This window comes from Leptosomus discolor, chromosome 2 (assembly GCF_034619465.1).
Source record: "Leptosomus discolor isolate bLepDis1 chromosome 2, bLepDis1.hap2, whole genome shotgun sequence".
NCBI lineage: Eukaryota > Metazoa > Chordata > Aves > Leptosomiformes > Leptosomidae > Leptosomus > Leptosomus discolor.
Window position 1 is genome coordinate 104782383 of NC_141392.1, and position 21718 is coordinate 104804100.

At 36.2% G+C, this 21718-nt stretch overlaps 1 protein-coding gene across 2 annotated transcripts in view; it reads right to left on the reverse strand.

Moving 5' to 3' along the window:
• DLGAP2 (DLG associated protein 2) overlaps positions 1-21718 on the reverse strand; it is a 401254-nt gene that overhangs the window by 240200 nt on the left and 139336 nt on the right. For both annotated transcript variants that reach the window (XM_086461531.1, XM_086461530.1), the window contains exon 2: positions 12839-12871. Coding sequence is in view for 1 of the 2 variants with exons in the window: in XM_086461530.1 (XP_086317656.1) it covers positions 12839-12871 (33 nt within the window). In the remaining variant the exon portion in view is untranslated. The remainder of the gene's footprint in view (positions 1-12838; positions 12872-21718) is intronic.

Genomic DNA, 21718 nt, shown 5'->3' on the forward strand with positions numbered 1-21718 from the left:
TGTAATATTTTCTGGGTTTAGTTACAATAACATATTATTTAGTGTGATATATTATTTAATGATGGATCTGCAGCAGTGTCTCAAAATGCAATATGGAAGATTACTATCTCTTTTTGATTTTAAGTACTGAATTTATGTCTCTAGAGTTTGTTGTTTCTGAAGATTCAACTGAAAGTATAACTCATCTCATGTTATTGGGTAATCTCAGTTTTAGCCGTGAGGATAACTTAGGTTTCCTACAGAATGCTAGCTATTCAGACCCAAGTAGTAGGTGCACTTTGATCCCAAGACCTTGCCATCAGTCAGCAGGGATAGCAGCCAGCTACACAGTCAGATAGGGCTGTATTTTGTTTCTACTTCTGTCAATGCTCCACTCTGGATCCTCTTCCAACTCTTCTGCCTGTTACCTCCATCATTCTTGAAGACAGTAACAAATTGCCTATTTCTTTCCCCTGTGAGTTGGAATGATTGATTTGTCAATGTCTAGTTAAAACTTATTATAAAGTAAGCAAGAAGATCTTCCACAAGTCTTTATATGTCTTCATATTCAGAGGCTGATCTTTCTAAAAGATAATATTAGGAACAGAGCACAGATGCAGGCACAAAGGTTTCATCCTTACCTGTCTTGTAGAAGAAACTTAATGCAAAATTTCCTTAACCTTCTCATTTCAAATAAATCAATCATTTCAGTTTGGAATGCCTAGTCATTTGGATACATCAAATCCTGAGCTTGCTACTGTGAAGTAATTATAGCAGGAAGGTACTATGTGGTTTAGCTGAGTACAAACATTTTCCACAGACATATTACAATGCTAAAATTGGAGCAAATTCACTGTAGGTGTTAAACCCACCATCTTTGGAGGCTACGAGGCTGGAAAAACCTGCATCAATAGAACAGAGCAAGAATTCCAATGATGAAGTTGGACTTGGTCCCTCTTCTGTTACATCTTCTATCAGATCCACAGCTGATCTTTTCTGCTAGATGCTGCTGCTGTATTTGGTTTCCCCAGTAAGAGAAATGGGTGTCTTTAATCTCATTCTATGGTGTCTCGACTATCACCTCACAGAACAAGACCTTGAAGTTCAGCTATGTTGTTTTGGGGAATCACGAACGTGTTTGTCTCTCCTCAGGTTATGGGTAACCTGAGTTCTCCTTTTCAAGGTTAAAGACATTTGAACGCTAAAGACAAATAAGTTTGATGAAGATTCTGCATATAAATCACATTTAGCTTATTGTGACATAAGGCAGAAGAAAACCAGCTTACACTGTGTCATAAATACAAAATATAGATAGACATCTCCCTTCTTTCAGTCTTTGCTGCTCTTTACTGTCCTTTGGTGGTAGTTCAGAAGTTCTTTATGTTTTCACAATTCTGCTTTTGTGTAAGTCCCATCAACTAAAGCCTCACTTCTGTTCCAAAACTCTGGCTTCTCCTTTGTTAAGTGGAATTTGACCCCTTTGCTACCTGAAGTCCTCCACCAGTCAGTGAATCTGTTGCTTATTTACCAAACATCTGGAATTCAGACTTGAAAGCTAAGTTTGCCCTTGGCAATATCTCTTGGTCTGTGGGTACTACAGTTAAATCTATGGTTGTTGAAGTTCAGCAGCCCTCCGTTGCTAGCCTCATGTCTAAAGCAAGAATTTCTTCTGTTAACTTTTTTAGGTTTTAGATCGATACAAAGACATTCAGTAATACAGAGTATAAACAAGCCCCATACTTAAAACAGAGTGCACTCAGAACAAACATTTACAGGCAGAGAACCTCTGGTATCAAGCAGAATTCCTAAATTATGTATTGATGCCTCCAAAGAATTTTCATGGCAGAGACAGTCATAACATATTCTTTTCTGTGAGCATTTTTACAACATGAAGTAAATCATTCCAAGAAATCCTTTCTCAACCTGGGTTTAAACTCTCAGCAGCTGGCTATCTAGAAAACATACCACACACACAAACCTTATGCTATCAAGAATCAGATTTAGCTAACAAAAGAAAAGGCCAGAATTTGAACTGCATGGACTTTTCTTGATCTTGAAGTGTTTAGCATGCTAGCACAGACCAAAAAACGTAGAATATTTTGGCTTAGCTTCAGGAATATCCTCCAGCTCCTCTGTGCTGCTTCTGTGATACAAGACAAATATCGAAGTGGTTAAACAACCACTTAATCTGATGCTTCACCACTGCTAGAAAAGCGAATCACTATGTCTAGCACAAAATTACGTTTAAAGTAGTTTATATACAGTAAATACAAAGGAAAATAAAGGCAAAAAGAAAACACCCACATGTTCTTCATCAGTATGAGAATTCGTTTTCTTCTATATCAATATGATGAACTGAAGATTATCGAGGAAAAGGCGAAAATAAAATCTCCATGACATTAATTTAGCGCCTTATTTCAGTTCATGAAATCCATAACTCACAATAATCTACATCAGGAATATGGTTCCATCACTAGTTTTTTTGCAGCCTTTCTGCGGAATTAACATAACAGTGTACTATATTTCTTTTACTAAGCATGCTGAGACATACAGCAGTAGTCAATTTGTACCACTGTGAAAAGTAAGCTGTGGGAATAGAAGTCACTGACTCAAGTTTCAGTTATATTGTATGGGGTCAAAATCTGTAAAACCAGCACTGGGGTAGGAACTGCACTGTGGTGGACATGCTGCCTCTTGATGCACCTGGAAATCAAGGTTTCAAGTAACTGGAACAATACTATGTCAAGATTTTTCAGAAATATTTTTCAGAAACAAGCACTGAAGAGCTTGCTTAACATTCAGCTGCACACGCTAATTGCTCTTAATACAGTTGCTGCCATCATATTATTCATTTTCATGGACAGTCAGTCAGCAGATATAAAAAAGTATTTCCAACCACATATTCAAAGCTATTTCTTTGTCACATATTATTACAGACAAATGTTGGCTTTAATATTTTACAAGGTGTGTGATGATTCCAGTGACTAAAATTGTGATGAAAGCTGATGGAAAATAATCAACAAGTACAGAAGTCTGAATCATTCTGCTTGAAGTTCTTTGCTGTGAAAGTCCTTGCTCTTTTTCTACGTAATATTTCCACTAATATCAGTTGTGGTTCTACATAAGGTAAGAGCTCAAGATTTTCATACATCCTTGCAGTGGATGTTGCCAGAAGTTATCGAAGATTTATGCAAATGTACACTCTAGGAGAAGTCAGCGTTCCTTCTGCATGGGAATCTCTTTTAAATTAATGCAGGTTTTGGCTTCAGAAAAGGGTTCCTTTTCCTTTCACTGTTTCTCAAACTTTTCAGATTGATGCTTCAGAATCAAAGTAAAAATCATTCATGATCTGCTCAGTCAGAATGTAATGTGTACATCAGTGCAATAATAACCATATAACTTATAATTTTTGTGGTTGCAAAAGATGGGTTGGAAATACTTGGTCTTGAAGGTCACAGTGTGTGATGATAGGAAAGGACATTTTTCTTTACTGTCTGTTACAGCTGTGCTTATCAAACATTACTACCACTGAATTTTTTAAGACTTTCCCACTACTCAGAATTATACACTGATTGAGAAACAGTAACTTAATCTTGCATTCAGAAGAACCCATGATACTATACAGCATTTTGCATCTCACTGGTGTTCAACTTTACGTGTAGAATTAGCTTCACCTTTTCCTAGAAAGCGGCAAATATACTGACAATTCCTCTGTAGCACAAAGCTCCTGTTAGATTTTGAGCTGCAAGATTAGGCAGGCCTAGCTTTCCTTACAAACCAGTTGTCTGCAGAGGCCAGCTTGACCATCTGAGCACGCCCTGAGCCTGGGACTAAGGGACAGACCCAGAGAGTGATATGGTGAAAGTCAAATCAAACTTGCAAAGTGTCCACTCCAAGCTATATACTGCAGAAGTTAAAACTGACCCGCAAGATCTGCCAGTTCAACTTTACTCAGTCAAATCCTAAGTAATTTAAATAAGGAATGAATGTTGAAATATGCCCTCTTTTAAAAAAATAATTTGTATGTTTTGGTAGAAATCCATCACGTTTCTTAACCTACAAAGGCACAAATGTATCTTTCTAAAATATGAAGTAAGCTAGAAGCTGCAGGCAATATTCAAGAGACATTACTGTTCAACTTAAAGAGATATGCTATGTGTATGTACAAAGGAGTATTACAGTTGAATGAATACACAAACCCTAAGTATTGCAGAGCATGAAAAGTAGAAGCTAAGGGAAAGCACAGACAGTTCACACTATAACAGAAATGTTCTTATTTATGATACCTACATCTAAAATAACATCTTTTAAGAGAAACATGCTACTGCAGAAATTAGCATACAGTACACAAACCTGACTTATATGAATGACAACTCAAAACAGGACATTTCACGTAACGTATAAATGTACTAAACAGCAAAATAAGAAAAATGGAAAAAGGAAGTATGTATATATACATATTTCTGTTTAAAGGTTAATTTAAAATATCAGAATCTTCTAGGCTGCACTGACCTTACTTACATTGGTCCCTACTCCAGCAAATGCTGAAGTCCCAACCTCTATAGGACTAAATAACATGTGTAACTTCACTGTCGGTAGAGGAAATACTCACATTACCAATGCTGCTTGTAACCTGGCTATAACCTTTGAGGCCAACTTTTCCTCCCCAGAAATCAAATCAGCTTTTCATTTATTCACTCATATTGGAGCAGGAAAGATGAGATGGCCCTTGTGTTTGGTTTTGTTTGCTCATTTTAATCACAACAACGTAAAATGAATGTACAAATAATACCTTTTGCATTTGGGATTACATCTTATTTGTCCAAATTAAATCAGCTTTTTTGTTGTTGTTTGCACAACCCAGGAGAGTGAATCAGTAGATGAAAAAAAACAAGCACAACAATGTAGTTTTAAATACAGCTGTTTCCTGTATGTATGAGAAATAGAAACAGCTGAACAATGAATTTAATTTATTCTAAATATGACAGGTTAATGCCTGGAAAACACTTTTTTTAAAGAAAAATATTTATCTTCTTAGAATACACCTGAGAATATTTTTCTTTTATTTTGAGACTTTTATCTTTAATTAACACATAATACTCTGTAAAAGAAATGTACCAAAATTGAGATCACCGTATCTCACACTTAGCTTACATAGGTCCTAGTCTTTTAAATAACCCATTCCAGATTTCATTACAACTAAATAAAGTAAGCACCTTTACTCCTTACTATAGACAAAAGTATTCATTTTACTAATGCCATATATTACCTTGCAAACTATACAAATATAAACCATAGAATTTAGAAGAATTAAAAATTAAATCTTCAAATACTTCAAGTATAACTTGAGAGTAAACGGAAAGCTTTCTCTGTAACTAAATCTTTAGTAGGCATACTGTAGATAACTTTCGCACTCTGCCCAAATGCAGTCAACATGAAAATACAGTAGCAACATGTTGTTCAGTATTTTTTAATAAAAACATACTGCAACTCTTCGCTAAAAATCATGATACACATCTCATGTCTTCACTTTATATAAACCCCAGCACAGTTCAAGAAAAATGCACATTGTTAATACACTATAATTTGTTACCCTAAATGAAATAATGAGTAAAATCTGACATATTAGCCCAGTGAGAAAGGGATTTAAAAATATTTAGGTTCGTACAATCTTTGCAGATTGTTTAATCTTAAAAATATCTAGTGTACCTAACTTGCATATTTCCTTCTGAATAAAAAGAACTCCTAAGAGTAAAAAAAAAGGTTCAATATTTACTGACTACACAATGGAGAATGATAGCAGTACATTTCTATGCAACTTGAAAAAGTTTCCTTGAAGATGAAAAATCAAATCACTTCACTTTGAGAGCAGTCGCTAAAGTGTCAAAAAAAAAAAAAAAAGGTATATTAGCAATACACTGAGATCAGAAGAAAGTTTCGTACTACCTATGATTTTACCAGAAACTATTACTTAAATCTTAGCAAGGAAGTTCACACAGCACACAAATGTGACTATTCCTGAAAACCAAGGTGCTGGCATACACAAATGGATCACAGCAGAAAGATCAAAGACCTTGATCCTGTATTTACACAAAATTTTTCATATATCACTGCATAAAGCCAGCATTATGTCAATCACTTCAGGTAACAATTATGAATTATTATTATGTTGATATCAGGAACAATAGTCTATTTAACTGTTTCAGCAGTACATATACAGAACAAGAAACTTTCTAATTTGAACAACTGTGAAATTTTTATCAGTAGCAGGAAAAGAAGTAGTATTAAAATTAGGCAAAGCAGATTTTATTATGTGTTATTGTTTTCTTAAAAATGTTGGGATTATGTGTTTTGAAATGCATTTTCCTTCCTTAGGCAACTTCAATTTTTGTTACTGATAACTACTGGTCTAGTAAATACAGCATAAGTATAAAAAAGTTAAGACTAAAGGACTCTTGAAAGTCATTACTAACAGTGGTAAAACAGCCAGTTTTCACTGTGGATTACTAAATGTGAAGATTAGTGAAATGAAGATTAGTGAAATTCTCTGGAGTTATTAATATGCCTGTAACAGTTTTCCACTAGATACCAAGGGAAATGTTTATATTCAGAGCCAGAAATACTCAGCTGGAACATCATCAATATTAAGACATATTGCCAAGTTTAAGCTATTTTTCTGAACTACCTGCTGTTTGGATTCTTTATTTTCACCAAAAAAAAAAAAAAGAAAAAAAAAGAAAAAAAACCCACCAGACTTATTGCCCCCCGCCACCCCAACAGACTACTATAAACCAGAGTACAGAGGGCACCAAAGCTGGTACTACCTGAAATAAATTTACCACTCTAAAACTGACATATCTGAAAAAGCCATTTTTTTCCTCAAGGAAAGTAAGAGGTTTTTTTGTTACCGTCAATTATTTATTTATATTTCTTGTATTTCCCAAATTTTACTGAATATTTTATGCATCTTGTGAGCAAATACAAACAATTCAACAGTACCATTTGTTTTGAATTCAAAACATTCAAAATTTCTTTTACTAAAATACCCCATAAATAAAAAAAAAAAAACAACAATGAAATCCACCCTCAACTTTTAATCATATTAAAATCTCTTCTATTTTTAATTGACACAAACTTCAGTATGGGTAAATGAGTGACATACTCTAGCATTCTTGTAACTCTGCTAACAATTTTGCACAAACCCATTTCTTCTCAGAGAAAGACAAAATCATGTTGGCATCTTAGCTTGAAAATGTAGATCAACAGTAAAAAACAATCTTCTGACACCTGGATTTATTGTCAGATAATATATAATTGTCAGACAATTCTCAATCTTCTGACACTTGAGAGTCATGCAGCATCTATCAGCTGTTTGACCTATTAACTGCTTAACTTAACTAAAGAAGAAGCTTAGGGAAAAAAAACAATGTTCACTTTGAGATACATTAAGAAATAGGTCTTTTCTAAACTCTCCTTTTACATGGAACATTTATTTTATGAATTAACTGAAAATTACTGTTCTAAGGTTGCTGTCACAAGCTTAAACCCAGCAAGTCTGAAAACCACCAACCACTTCTTGTGCCAGTTACTTGCAAAAAATAATGAGAAAGATTAATGCAAACTGTAGGTGCATACCACAGCCCAAAAGAGATCTAAGATGCTGAGGAAGAATCTGAAGTACTTGGACAAATTTTTAGGAAAAATTGTTGAAGGAAACTGCATACAGGAGAAATAAAGTAGCAAAAGCACCAGAAAGTGCATGGCACAGCTAAATTCTGTGACTTTGGGAGAGGTCTGTGAAAACATTTCTTTTGTCTACATAACTAGGTGTGAGAAGATGGTTACTTGGGGGCAAAGAAAATGTCTCCTGTTCTTCAAACCTTCTTTCACCCAGGACTTCATCGTTTGCAAGCATACAAAAGATCATTAAAAAATCCCTACTTCATTTAGTTCCTGCTTTAAACTGGGGCAACCTGTAAGACCTCAATTCTGGATGACACTGGTCACAAGGGATAAAAATATGAAGAATATCATAATCTCTCTGCACTGATATCACTGGCTTTTCATACGTTTTATACACTGGGAGCAATACATGCGGCACAGTACTCATCTGGTTCCGTGGTGTGTGCAAAGACTGTCTCATTATTGGTGGACTTGGCAGTGCTAGGTTAATGGTTGGACTCAATGATGTTAAGGGTCTTTTCCAACCTAAATGACTCTATGATTCTCCATTAACAGAGCAAGACATTTCTGTATGCCACCTCTTTGAGTGCCCTTGCATGGTTTGGATGGAAACCTCCACACAAGTTGAGATAACTGCAGCAAGTTCTAATGCACAGCAATATGTATTTTTCTGATCTACAGCTGCCCCACTGCATGAATATATCTAAAAAGATCCAGTTATCTAGATGAGATATGAAAGGGGAGTATCTCCTGTTCATTCTTCAGAGGCTGACTCAAACTCAAAAGGCCTTCGCAGAAGGAATATGAGGATTTCCTCAAGGCCAAAGGTTTGTCCAAGTAGGGTATTCAGTTTCTGCTACAGTAAATAAAACATTAATAAAAAACAAAGATGAAGAAATTATTTATAATAACCTACCCCTAGGGGATGTATCTTCTTTATCTATTAAAGGACAGACTGGTTTCTTGTTTGTATAAATATATATGTTGATACCTGGACTTCCTTCTATCCCAAATCTGTCACAACATTCTTACTGTTCACTGAAACATCCAACGCTAACTGAACTTGAGATCAATTTCAGAAGCCATATTGTGGCAGCAAGTTCCACAACTATATTTCCTTTTCTCAGTTATACCTGTTCCACTTTTGAGTGTTTACTTGGTCTGGATAATTTTGAAACTGGAATGCATGGTTTCCACAATCCAATGGAAAATGGGATGCATCATGTACTACAGTATGAGGAAAGTGCAGATGTATTTTGTTGGAGGTTTTTTATTGGTACCTTCATTAAATTACATGGAGCAAACCATCTCAATATTCGTTCATGTGGGATTGCTCCTTATGTATCTCGGCAAGTTCACTACATATCTCTAGATTCCTAGCTTTTCACTATATTCCTTTCTTCTGGTGATGGGAAGCAAAGATACTCAGTATCTCAGGCTAGAGTAGTTCTAGTATGCACAAGTGGTGTTTTAATGTACTGCATTGTACTCTCCATCTCATTCCTTACAAATATTCATATTTTGCTTGTTTGCTTTAACTATCATCCTAACTAGGGGTCTTCACTGAACTGTTCATAATGAAACTTGAGTTTTCTTTTTATGATGTTAAAGTTAGTATAGACTCCAGCACAGCAGAATATAGTTACTCATAGCCTTTGTGTATATCAGTGTCTTTACAATGCATAGTGAGCCAGACTTGATTATAAATGCTGTGGAATTGAAAGGACTTTTGCTACACAATATCTCTAGTAGAATGAGATATGAATACTACAGTCTGTATGTAGACTGCACGATCTAGGGGTACCAGATAACAGAGTGAACAATAGGTAGGACTGCCTACTACCTACTGCACAGCCTTTGCATAATTGCTCAGCCTATTCCACCATTCTCACAACGCATCAGGAGCTTCTACACAGAGAAGCTTATCTTCGTCATGGAATACTTCTAAATAAATCGGAAACTGCAATCAGCATATGGAAACTCTTATTAAATCAAAATCTGAGCAGGAAAAATCAAGTAAAATAACCCAACAGTGTTTACCCTGACAACATAATCTGTCAACTGCAGATCACTTCCACAAAGCTGACTGTTGTCATCTGTCTGAAAATACATCATTGCTGCTCTTGCATTTCCAGAAGATTGAAGAGCTCAAAGTAGCTACACTAATGGGATTTATTAGACCACGAGCTCTACCTTCTGCAGCTTTCGTTTCCTCCCAGTATAAAATAGGTCTCCTGGTCTTCAAACATCTCTCTCTGACAGGAGTGGTTGCTGATGTGCTTGCCAATAACAAAGCGCAAACCCACGATTTTTGAAACAGAACACATAGCCTTTGCAGCTCATACAAAAGACTGATTTTCAAACAGAGACCTCAGTGTCATCCAACTCTTTTGATGGGCTACAAAGGAGGACACATGACAAACATTTATCTACAGATCTACAAGTTCCGCAGGTGAAATAATGGAACGGGAAATCTGTATTCTGATAATTTTTATCTCACTCCTATATTTGATATTTTTTCTTTCTATAAAACACACATCTGCATTGCCCCACACCTGTGTAGCAACAGGTATGCAGATAAATGCACTTGCTTTCTGAAGTGCAGCACTAACTGCTAAAAACTTTGCCCCCAGCAGAAAGCTACTTTACACAGTCATTTCCTGTTACACTTGGATATGCCGGTAATCCAGGACCAAACTGTTGGTTTTGAAGGGGAGTGATGGTTAGAGACAGGATGAACCATCACAAGAACAGTGAGAACTGCAGTTGACCAATTTGACAATCAGAATTTGTGTTTTGCAATATGCTTCCATTCTGCCACCTTTTTTATAGAAGGTAGAAGGTGTTATTCAGAAACTCACCACTAGCTGCCTCAGGTTTTTCAATAAATGGCATAAACAGCTACAGAGAAACTCAGAAGTGGTAAGATGTGAAGCCTTGTCTTCCTCTCTCCCAAGTCAGGGAGATTTCTCCACATCTAGTGTTTCATGAATGTCTCCTACACCATGACGTATCTCCTACAATTTTTCATATTCATCTTAATATACTGAAGTACATTAATGTACTTAGTGAACTTTGATTTTTTTCTGGGAAGGAGGAGGAAAAAAGGAACCCAGAGGCAAATGATATCTGCCATTAACTGATATTCTTTGAATTTGCCTCAGATACCAAAAATGCATACTACAAGCCACAGACTATCTCGTATTTATGAAGAAGGCTACAGAGAAAAGTCAGAAATTCCAATTGAAACATTGCAAACCATTAATTTTTTAGTTCTTCCCTAGCGTTCTAAGTAACTCAATCAGTTTACTACGAAACTACAGCCAACTTTATAGAATGTTCTAGAGGAAAATTACATTTTTTGAGGTTTGCGTTGTTGTTTTTTGGTTTTGACTTATACCACAAAGATGCGAATTTTCTTTTAGAATGCCCTCCTAAAAACCGAAGTCATACCTATTGAGCAACTACTTCTTCATCACAAAAATCACATAAAAATTCTATGAACGTTCAGTGTCAGATCAGAAATTGTGCTAATCTGGCAAGGAAAAACCTTAAGATTCTAAGTACTGTCACTAATCTAAGCTGATATTAATGTCAATTTTTTTAAATTGAGGCAGAGAATTAATAATTAGCATTCCAGTAATACTGTCTTTGAGGAGAAAGTATGGTGATCTTGGAGACATTCACTCCTGGGAAAGTTCATTTCTACTCAGCTGAAAACTGACCAATATGTTCTTGAGGGCTGTTGCTACAGCAATACACGTAATTATCTCTTGATTGTGGGTTGTCACTTAAATGTTAAACATTTTTATTACTGGATTTTTTTGGAATTCCCTTTTTACAAAGTCCATGTACATTTATGAAAATTTGCAAAGCTGAACAGTTACGAAAGAGCAGTAATGAAAAGAAACAATTACTGCTATAAAGCAGGCACAGGGTGAAATAAAACAGAATTAATACGATGCATAACTTTAAAGTTGGACAACCTTATCATGAAAGGAATATCTCATGAAAGGCAAACAAACACCTGTCTCATTTTTCCTTTTCATAAGTGATCTGTGCTATTACAAATTTATCAAATAAAGCACAAAGAAAATTAACAAATCAAGAATTGACTTTATTAAAGGAGTGCAAAGTCAAAACAAATCTCTAAAACAATTATTTGTCAGAAGTTAACAAAGGAGAAGCAGATAATTAATGTTTAATTTACTGAGTTATTTCATTAGTTGCAAGGTCTCAAAGCTTTTCACTTCGAGGCTTCATCTCTTAATAACTTCTCCCTCCAAAATTTATAAAACATTAGAAGTTCAAATGGTTTTCAGAAATTATTCCAGATATAAAGCTGAACGTCTTTGGAAACAGCCTAGAATTTAAAATTTTAGTTTTTAATTAATATACTTTGTTCCAGCATTTACATGTGCTATTTTGGGCTATGTTTCCTAGAAAGACTCCAGATGGTTGATTTAAAACTAGTGTCAGGTTTTTGACATTTTCTTTATAACAGCACCAATGTTAATAAATAAATAAATTAGGGAGATTGTCCTCAATAACGGCCTATTTTAAAAATCATAATCTCATTGCTTCAGTGTTCATTTCGGTAAATTGTGGGTCTCACCTTGGCATTTAATTAGCCACTTGGAAAAAAACCAAACAAAACAAATCACCAAACTGCTTCATGTGGCCATGTATTTGCACTGCGTAATAGTTATTGCTTAATTATCTTCATTGCAGAAGCAATATGTATTCACTTCACCTGCTAAAATCTGTTAGCCTTTCGCAGTTCTCTGTAAATGTAATATGAAATATAAAAACATTTTCTCATTGCCCTTTTACATCCAATCTCTTTGTTTTCCATCAAAGTGATGTCCTTAACTGTCACTTCACACTCTTTCTTATCCCAAATTAGTTTGACAAACACACAAAAGAGTAAGAAATAAATATTTCAATTTTCAATTTAATGGAATATTTGTCCTTTAAAATATTTCCTGCCTGGAGTATGTATTGTGCTTTATTCAGCTTAATTCAACTAATTTTTGGTATCTAACATAGGGAAGAATGTCTTTCATTGTTTCTCATCATCTGGATACCATTTCCAATCTGGTGTACATGCGAATCATCTGAGTCAAGTGTTCACTTCTAGCTGCTTTGAAACATATTAGTAGGAAAACATGCTCACCTTCAGGTTCCCCACAGAGTGTACACTGTGACTCTGCAAAGAAAAAGAGATACATTATAATATCTTGATTTTAAGATCTGTCATAATTACATCCAAATATAACAAAACTCACAGAACTCAAAGTTAGCATGAAAAATGAAATTCTATTTTAATCACCTATTATTTAACAGCTGCAAAATAACTTTCAAAAAAGAGTTTTTGCAGGAAGAATTTTAAAATAGAACTATATAAATGTCTAGTTACATTTATACAACTATCACCTTCCTAGAGCCCAGCTAAATGCATTCATATAGCAGGATGTTTTGTTCCCACATGACTTTTTTGTATTTGCAGATGTACAATACTGCAGTGACAATAGTCGCTCAAATAAAAAGTTTAAGCCTCCTAATATTTTATTATTGGAGGTAGCAAACAGTAATAGTGACAGGGTTATTATATTCCTTTCTCATAAAAGAACTTCCAGATCCTCCCAGTGAAGAGGAGTAAGTCAGTCAATGTAAATGTGCAGTTATACTCTGCAAAATAGCCAAGTATAGAAATGAAGGAAACAGAACTCCATCATAACAAATACACAGTCTCTAAATGTACAATTACTATTCTATTCACACACCACTATTTGGAAGTTGGCTGTCTCAAAAATCATTTTGCATAATGTACAAATATATACACACATGGAAGAAATATTTTAAAGTATCCCTTGAGATTGAGCTGCTTCAGGTATTAGTACCAAGCTGTGGAACAAAGATATTGTTTAGAAACCAAATACCAGAATCAACTGAAATCACAGAGAATGTAATCAAGCTGGCGGACAATTCTGATACACTGCAAAAAGTCCTACTAGAACAAGACAGCAGGGTATATTCTAAATCAGAAATCTCTGAAATCTCCATTTTAACACTCAGCTGGAAAATATCATCTTTAACAGCAACAAGTACACTGAACAAATATAAGTATATGCAGGCATACACACACACGCGTGTATACATTTTTATATAAATTCATTAGAAAAAGCAATCTAACATGCCTGGTATACACAAATCCAATTCAAAAGCTTGCTGAAATTATCTCCAGCCTTGAACGACAAATAGAAGATTGGACTTTAGCTGTGATCTTGACTTGAAGGCAAAAAAAAGCCAGAAACATAGAATATGAAACATACACCTAGTAGATTGAACTTTATAGCTGCACTGTGACATTGACAGTTATTTAGGAGTACTTTCCACATACAGATAAGAGGCTGCCTTACAGTAACCCACTGTTGTAATAGTACTTGATCAATGTTAATCGTTGGTTTTTTACTACTGCCAGAGGTTGTAGTGAGCATGAGGGAAAGGAAAGAGAAAAATTATGTTTATCCAGAGAACCCTGCTTCTGACAGGTGGATCACAACTTTTAAACCAGCATAAAGCTGCATGATAGAAAGGAATTAATTTTGATGCAGTTCAGCATCATGAACCATGTAGTTGAATCGTCTATTGATAGACTTAGTAGCATCCCCAGCAGGTCTGACAAACTGAAAACAACACCCCAACGGCAAGCTTGAGAAAAGCCCCCAGTGAAAAGCATGACAAGCCTAGTCTCAGATAACACAGGTCTTGCTTCCTTCACTGCTGGATGAAAAACACACTTGCCACAATCTGAAGTAATGCAGAGGAAGCAGCTTAGAAAACCTTTTTTCACTTTTAATTCAAAGACTTTCTGAGGTTTTACTGAGAGGGACTGCCTGTCTCTGTGCAGTTTATTATCCTGATTGATAAGGAAGAACAAGCTGAGACTTGGTTTTTGAACTTCTGACTTTTTGCTGATCCTCTACGTCCTGCTAACAACTGCTTCACTGGTTTTGTTACAATCCAAAGAGTCTGCCTGACTTTTTTTGCAGCTCTAAACACCATCTTCCAAAGGTCCCCACTCAACAGTACAAACTATTAGCTTCTCTCTTTTCCTCACTAACATAAATTGGTGCCAGTATTGCAAATCTGCAGCAGACTAGATAGTCTAACTGCAAAATAAGGCTTGCAGCTATGACTAGTGCCAGAAAGTTGTCCAAAAGCTAGCTAGGCATCAGCACTATCCCTGACAGACAACTGCTTTTTTTGGACTTCTTTTGGGTGTTTGTTTAAGGTCCCACGTTTATGGGCAAGCCAAGTGTTTCTTCCTCTACCTCAGCATGCCTGGGGAGGGTTCATGGGGGCATTTTGTTTTAATTCATCAATGTATGCCTTCCAGAGGTTGGGAATCATTTCAAACTGACAGCAGCACCTCTCTTTCTGCGCTTGTAAGTAGCAGACTGTGGATGTGGATGATTCATGAGTAAGCCTCTGTTTATGAATTTCCCCACTGTAGTTTGCTACTGTGGGGGAGGACTAGATACCCTTTCTGTTGTGCTTGACACATACAGATCGAGTGACAAATAAAGCCACAACCACTTCTGCTAGACACGTGAACAACATGACAGGGCGATTGTACGGAGCACTGTTTTCCACAGAGCCTCTGTGTGTGTGTGTGTCTGTGTGTAAGAGAGGGGGAGGGAGAAATAACAAAGTCTATTTAGATTCATACATTCTGGGGTTATTGTTGAGAGATTGCATGTCCTAAGCTTCCAAGATTAAAATCATATAAAACATACACATCACACTCAAATATTTGTAGGTTTACATCATACAGAAATACAGATATCTCAAAATCCTGCAAAGAAGCTATGTCTTGAAACTTATTTTAACTTCTTTTCTCTGTAAGGAAGTTGTATCTTGGTAGAAAAGCTCTTTCTAGAAGATAGCTCAACACTAAACACCTGTACTAATTTGGAAATTTTCTAATTTAAATTTCAGTTCCATGGTCAGATGACAGCAATGAAGGACATAACAACAGTGTAAAAAAGTTACCGCTCCATCAGCTGAAATGACGTTGTGTAGGCTGAGATGCACCTCACCTAAGGTTGGGTGTCTCAGCATTAACGTTCAAAATCTAAACTAGTCTTGAAAGATTTACCGATTAACAGAGAGAAACAGCCATCTAACCTGACTTTGAAACCTAAGTTAGCACGAGATAAATCAATACATCGCTTTTTGTAAGTACCCATTCCTTTTTTTTGTGTTGTAAGAGGTCTCAGACTTAGGCTACATCTTCACCATAACATCCACAGCAAGACATAAATGTTCATTTTAAGTGACCTCTGGAGGTCATCTAGTTCAGCCAGCCACAGAGAGCAGGGCTGTCGCTAACATGAGTTCAGCTTAGCTCGGACTTTGACAGACAAGTCCTGAAAGCCACCAAGGATGGAGATTCCACAGCCTCAGTGGGCAGCCTTCTCTAGGGCTGCATCAACCTCGTAGGGTCCTACTTGAATCTCTCAGTTTGCAGTTTGTGGCCATTCTTCCTGTTGTATCACCCAGCACTGCCAAAAAGACTTTGCCTCCATCCTGTCTGTAACTCTCCTTCAAATAGCTGTAGTCCGCTATGGATCTTCACCTCAACAGACTAAATAAGCCCAGCTCCTTCAACTATGACCAGAGCGCCCTCTGTTAGACTCCCTCCAATTTCTCCCTATCTTTCCAGAATCAGGGAACCCCAACCACTGAACACAGTATTCCAGGTGCAGCCTCACCAGCACCAGAGGGAAATAATAACCTCCTCAATTTGCTGAACATACTTATCCTGGCATAGTCCAGTAAGCAGTTTGCCTATTTGCAATGAGAAAACTAACTCTTGACCCATATGCAACTTGGTATGCACATTTCTTCAGAAAAAAAGCCTTAGTAAGATCAGTCCCCAGATCCAAGTCTCCTGCCAATTGTAATAGTGCTGATGTATGGCACAAAGGAAGAGGGAACACATGGCCAAACCCAGGTAGAACAAGACTGATCTTTTCAGGACTGGCCAGCCCATAGATTGGCATCAGGGAATCATAAAATCTCAGCCTCAGACAAGTAAATTTGGTATGCCCATACTGGATGAAGTATCTAAAGTGAAAGTGCTTAAGTGTCCTGGTTTGTTTGGGACAGAATCACAGCCCAGCCATGTCAGGGAGGCCATTAGCAGTTTCGAGTCAGCCAGGGCAGCTGACCTGAGTGAGCTACAGGTGCAGCCCATACCATAATGTCACGGTCATTATAAAGAGGGAAGGTTTGCTGAGGAAGGGAAATTCCGGGAGGGGGTTTCTATTCTTCCTGCTCTTCCTCTGGCTTCTCCTTGCTCCTGATGATTGCTCTCCTGTTGATTGTGACTGCTGTGATTCATTTGGCTGACTATAATTTTGTATATCTTATTTGGTATTAGTGTGGTTTCATTAAATCTGTTTTCACTTCAACCCAGGTTCTCCTCTTCTTTTACTCATTCCCCTTCCTGACTGACAGGGAGTCATTGGGTAATAGAGCAACTGTTATAGTTTAGCCCTGGATATGGGCTAAATGTAGAAATTAAGCTATTATGTATTGAGATGGAACAGGAACATGGACATCACCAAATGTCAGATAAAGATATGTCTTAAGCCTTTCCTTCTCACAATTCCTAATAATGGCTTATGTCTCTATGTACCTGGTGCATCTAAAGCATTATAAAGGTACTTTCACAGGAGGTATTCTTTCTTTCTAATATGTTGTTAATCAGCTGCAGTTAACAAAGATGTTTGTTCTTGTAAATGCTCATACTTGTGAGTAACTTCTTTGTTGTTTCTCTCACAAGTAAAATGACTAAGATGGGTGACTGTTCAGAGATTTGGGACCAAATAAATCAGTAGAACAAGCAAAACCTGTATTTATATTATTAATCTCACTCTATCATTTTGAAATTTTCTAGCCAACAGAAATAATATTCCCAGATACAAGAACTTGCTGACAAAATAGGTCATAAGAAAGATCTTTTGAAGAGACAAATTTATCATGAAGACACAAGCTCTTTTTTCCCCCCAAATAATATGAAATTTATTTTATTTTGATAGTTTTTCCTTGTCTAACCTGAATGATAAGTAAAACTAAAAATAATAAACCCAGACATGTAAATGCTAACATGCTTTCTCCAAAAAGCTGAGTTCAACATCCAATTTTAAATTAGTGAATATAAATTATTCTGCTAAATGTGTTCACCTTTCCTTGCTTTGTATATACTTTTCTTGTACAGCTTGTGCAAGTACAATAGACTCTACTATAAAGAGCTACAAGAAAGAAAACAATATATGGGCTGGATGAAATATATAAAATAGCCATTATAAATATATTACAAGTCAAACTGCGCATGCAAGCTATATAATGTAATAAGACTAAGACAGTAGTATTTTACAGTAAACAGTATAGTAGTATTTAGAGTAATACAGCAGTATTTTAAATCAGTTTAAAGAAAATACTGGATGGTATTTAATAGTTAACTACTCTTGAAAGTATGTTATGCTCTCAGCAGGATTTTACACAGATTATGGGGTCCAACCTGGATGAATTTTGACCAAGATTATTCCTTGTCATACTGTCACTTCCATATGCAAAGGTGAGAAGCAGTGCTGGGGATAACTTGTTACTTTGGCACTGCTTTCAGAAAATGGATGCAGTCAGCCCTTCTGACGACCCCTTGAAAAATACTGCACATCCAGTTTTGTATCCCCACTTCATTTGTTTAACAGATCCTTCTGTCCCTCTTTTCATCTGACACTACCAGAGACCCTATGCAGCACCTCCCTGCTGCCACTCTTCTCTATTTTAGTTTTACATTTAATTACAAATATGTGTGTTCTCTATTGCTTATTTCTCTTTTTTCCTCACTGCTGTCTAAAGCTATTTACTAAGTGGCCAAAAAAAGATACACCTGTCACATGGTTACTGAATATCTCTGCCTGTTTGAATCCAGCATTCAATGCATCAGAGGAAAACTGGAAATGGTTTTTGTTTAACAGAGAAATATAGTTGGCCTCACAGAAAACAATTATCAGTTTGCTTTTATCCTTTCATTTATGCAAAATAATAATTTTAAAAGCAATAAAAAAATTGATCAAGTTCCAGTGAGGAAATTTAGCACATAGTGCTTTAGATTTTTGGTTCTAATGGAAAGAAACGCAACTGTTTCTGACATTTTTACATCAGTGTCTCTGGACACCATTTTACTGATATCAGTGGAACAGAATTCTGTGGCCCTGAAAAGACATAGAGTAGCCATGTGCTATATGGAGATTTACTGCAGCTGATAAGCAAGGTATAATTTAAGGATAAACTGTGAGACTTCTAATTATTTTCAGGATTTTAATCCAATATTTGTGTCTAAACATGGTTATAATAGTGTCTATTTTTTTCTCCTACACCATTAGCCTTTATCTGTAGCTTCTTCCTGCTCTTGATATCTCATCATTGCACAATACCTCATCTGAAACATCAATGTGACAGACCTACAGGATAAACTGCAAGATTTTTTATCATCTATGCCAAGATTCTACTATTCACAGTCATCCTCTTTGATCCACACAGATGCTAGAGCAAATCCTGTGATCTCCCACTCTGTCTTCAGTCACACATGTAGGTAAGGCATTGAGAGACACCTACAAAAACCAACTAGCCTTTTCTTCTCCAAAGCACATTTGAGCTTTATCTACAGAATTTTTTCTAAAATGTTCTCTAAAACCTCCGATGACAGGGAATACAACCCTCTTCAGGCACATTATCTCTGTTGCTAAACTATCTTCACAGTTGGAGACATTTTTCCTATAGAGCCCAAACAGGCCTTTCAACTCTGCAGATGGACAATAAAATCTTTAATGCACTTTTAGGAAAAAATAATGTCTAATTCAGATACTCATTATTTCATTCAGGTCTTGATTTTTTCTATTCTAAGCCTTCCATTTGTTTCTCAAATTTGTGGCTGCTAATGCTCATCTCATCTTTGCTGTTCTCCCCTGGTGTCTTTCCAACTTTGCCATATCTTAAAGTCATAAGTGCTCTACACTGAATACACGACCTGAACCCTTCAACTGCCACATAGAGCAGGATATTTACACTCTTAGATCCTTTTTATATTTCTAAGAATACCATTGGCCTAATTTGGGGCAGCAAAATTGCTCAAATGAGATTTTTTTCTCGTCCTTATAGGCATGAATTTGACTAGAGTGACCATGAGCAGTCATTTCAGAATGAAATGAATGAAGGCTACTTTGTTGGTCTGCCTTTGCAGCAAGAGCCCTGTTCATGTAACCTATGTAAACCAAGCAAAATCTGCAAAGCATTCCAGGTGCTTCTTAAAACTTTCTGTTTGAAACCACAAAGGGACAAAAATAACTAAAATGACACTGCATCAAAACACTGTATTTCTTACAGTATTTTGAATGCTTGAATGACAAATTTTGAATGACAAAGAATACAATAGGAAGATAAAGCAACTATATTTGGGCTTGGATATTGTTTGGGCCCATTTCCAGGAACAGTCATAAAAAATAAAAATCATTTCAGGTTATGCAATCAGAAGAAAAGCATGCAATTATACATATACATGTACACATATTATTTATGTGTGTGTGTATATATACACAATCTATCTTGAAACCTTTTCTTCTTCTGAACAATAGTATTTACACATAAAAATGACTTCCAGCAGTCAGTTCATCATGCAGAAAGTACAAAAAAACTTAATAATGATTGTTTAGAACTGCTGTGGATATAACCAATAAATGCATTTCATCCCTTTCAAACTATTTCTACAAGTACTTCTTGCTGAGTGTAAGAATCTACTTGCCTGCCTGCCTCTTAGTGCTGATTGCTTATGGTTTAACCACTCTCAAGATGAGATTCCCTTGTGTTTACAATTTCAGGTTTCTTGAATCTTTTCTTTTAACTAGGGTATTCATAACAAATGGCCTTTTACTGCCCAGGATCAGGCCTTGGGGTTAGGAAAAACAAATATCTACCAGGTTTTGGAGAACAGGAGAAATATAATAGAAAAAAAATGCTGCCTGTAAGAGACTAGCAGCTGGACTATATTGCGAAAGATAGAGCAAGGGGAATGAGTAGCCCTGAGAAGGGCAGATACTGAAAGAACTTTAAACAAAAATAGAATACAGAATAGCCATTATTAAAACAGCATGAGCCTAAAGCAGAAGAAAATCAAGCAACCTGGCAGCAAACTTTGTATCCTTTTGAGCAAATGAACTGACATCCAACCAAATGCATAAAGCAACCACTAAGAGCCCATTATTTTCCCCAGATAAAAATATAAGGTTCATGCTCAAAGCAATGCCAGAACCTATTCACAGTACTTGCACATCAGATCCTTCTCCATATGGAGTTTACACATTACATGTGCATTAACCAAGCCAAAAGAGATTTCAGAAAAGAATTATGAGACCAGATAATCAAATATTTTCATAGGAAACCAAAAATAACTGAGACAATAAAAAGCAAAATATAAACCACTCAAGAAAGAAATAAATAAAAGTTAATGTTTCTCTTGGTGATCTGAACACAAATACTTTCTTTTCAGAGGAGCAGTCATAAACACAGTAATAAAATGGATATGCTTTAGTACACTTCTGATACACATTTCAAGTGCACAGTATCGAAGTGGAGACTCCAAATATCCTGAATGGGTCCAAAAAAGACCAGAAGATGTGTTTATAAAATGCAAATCTACATGCTTTTTCCTCATTTTTACACTCATTTTCTAGTATTTGAAGGTTAAAGTGAGTCATATTCCTCACAGCCAAGGGAAAGAAACTTACCACCTCCTAATCATATTGTTGCATCTTTATGAAAAACACCGAGGAGAGTAAGGCTGGTGCTGAAAAATTGTGAAAGGGACCCATGAGAGCGCTGTGAAATACAAAACTTAAGACAGTCTGCACCAGAGGCTTGCTCCAAAAACCCTCTGGAGCCAACACAAGTGTCATTGGAGTTCAGCAGACTCAGCGTCAAATCT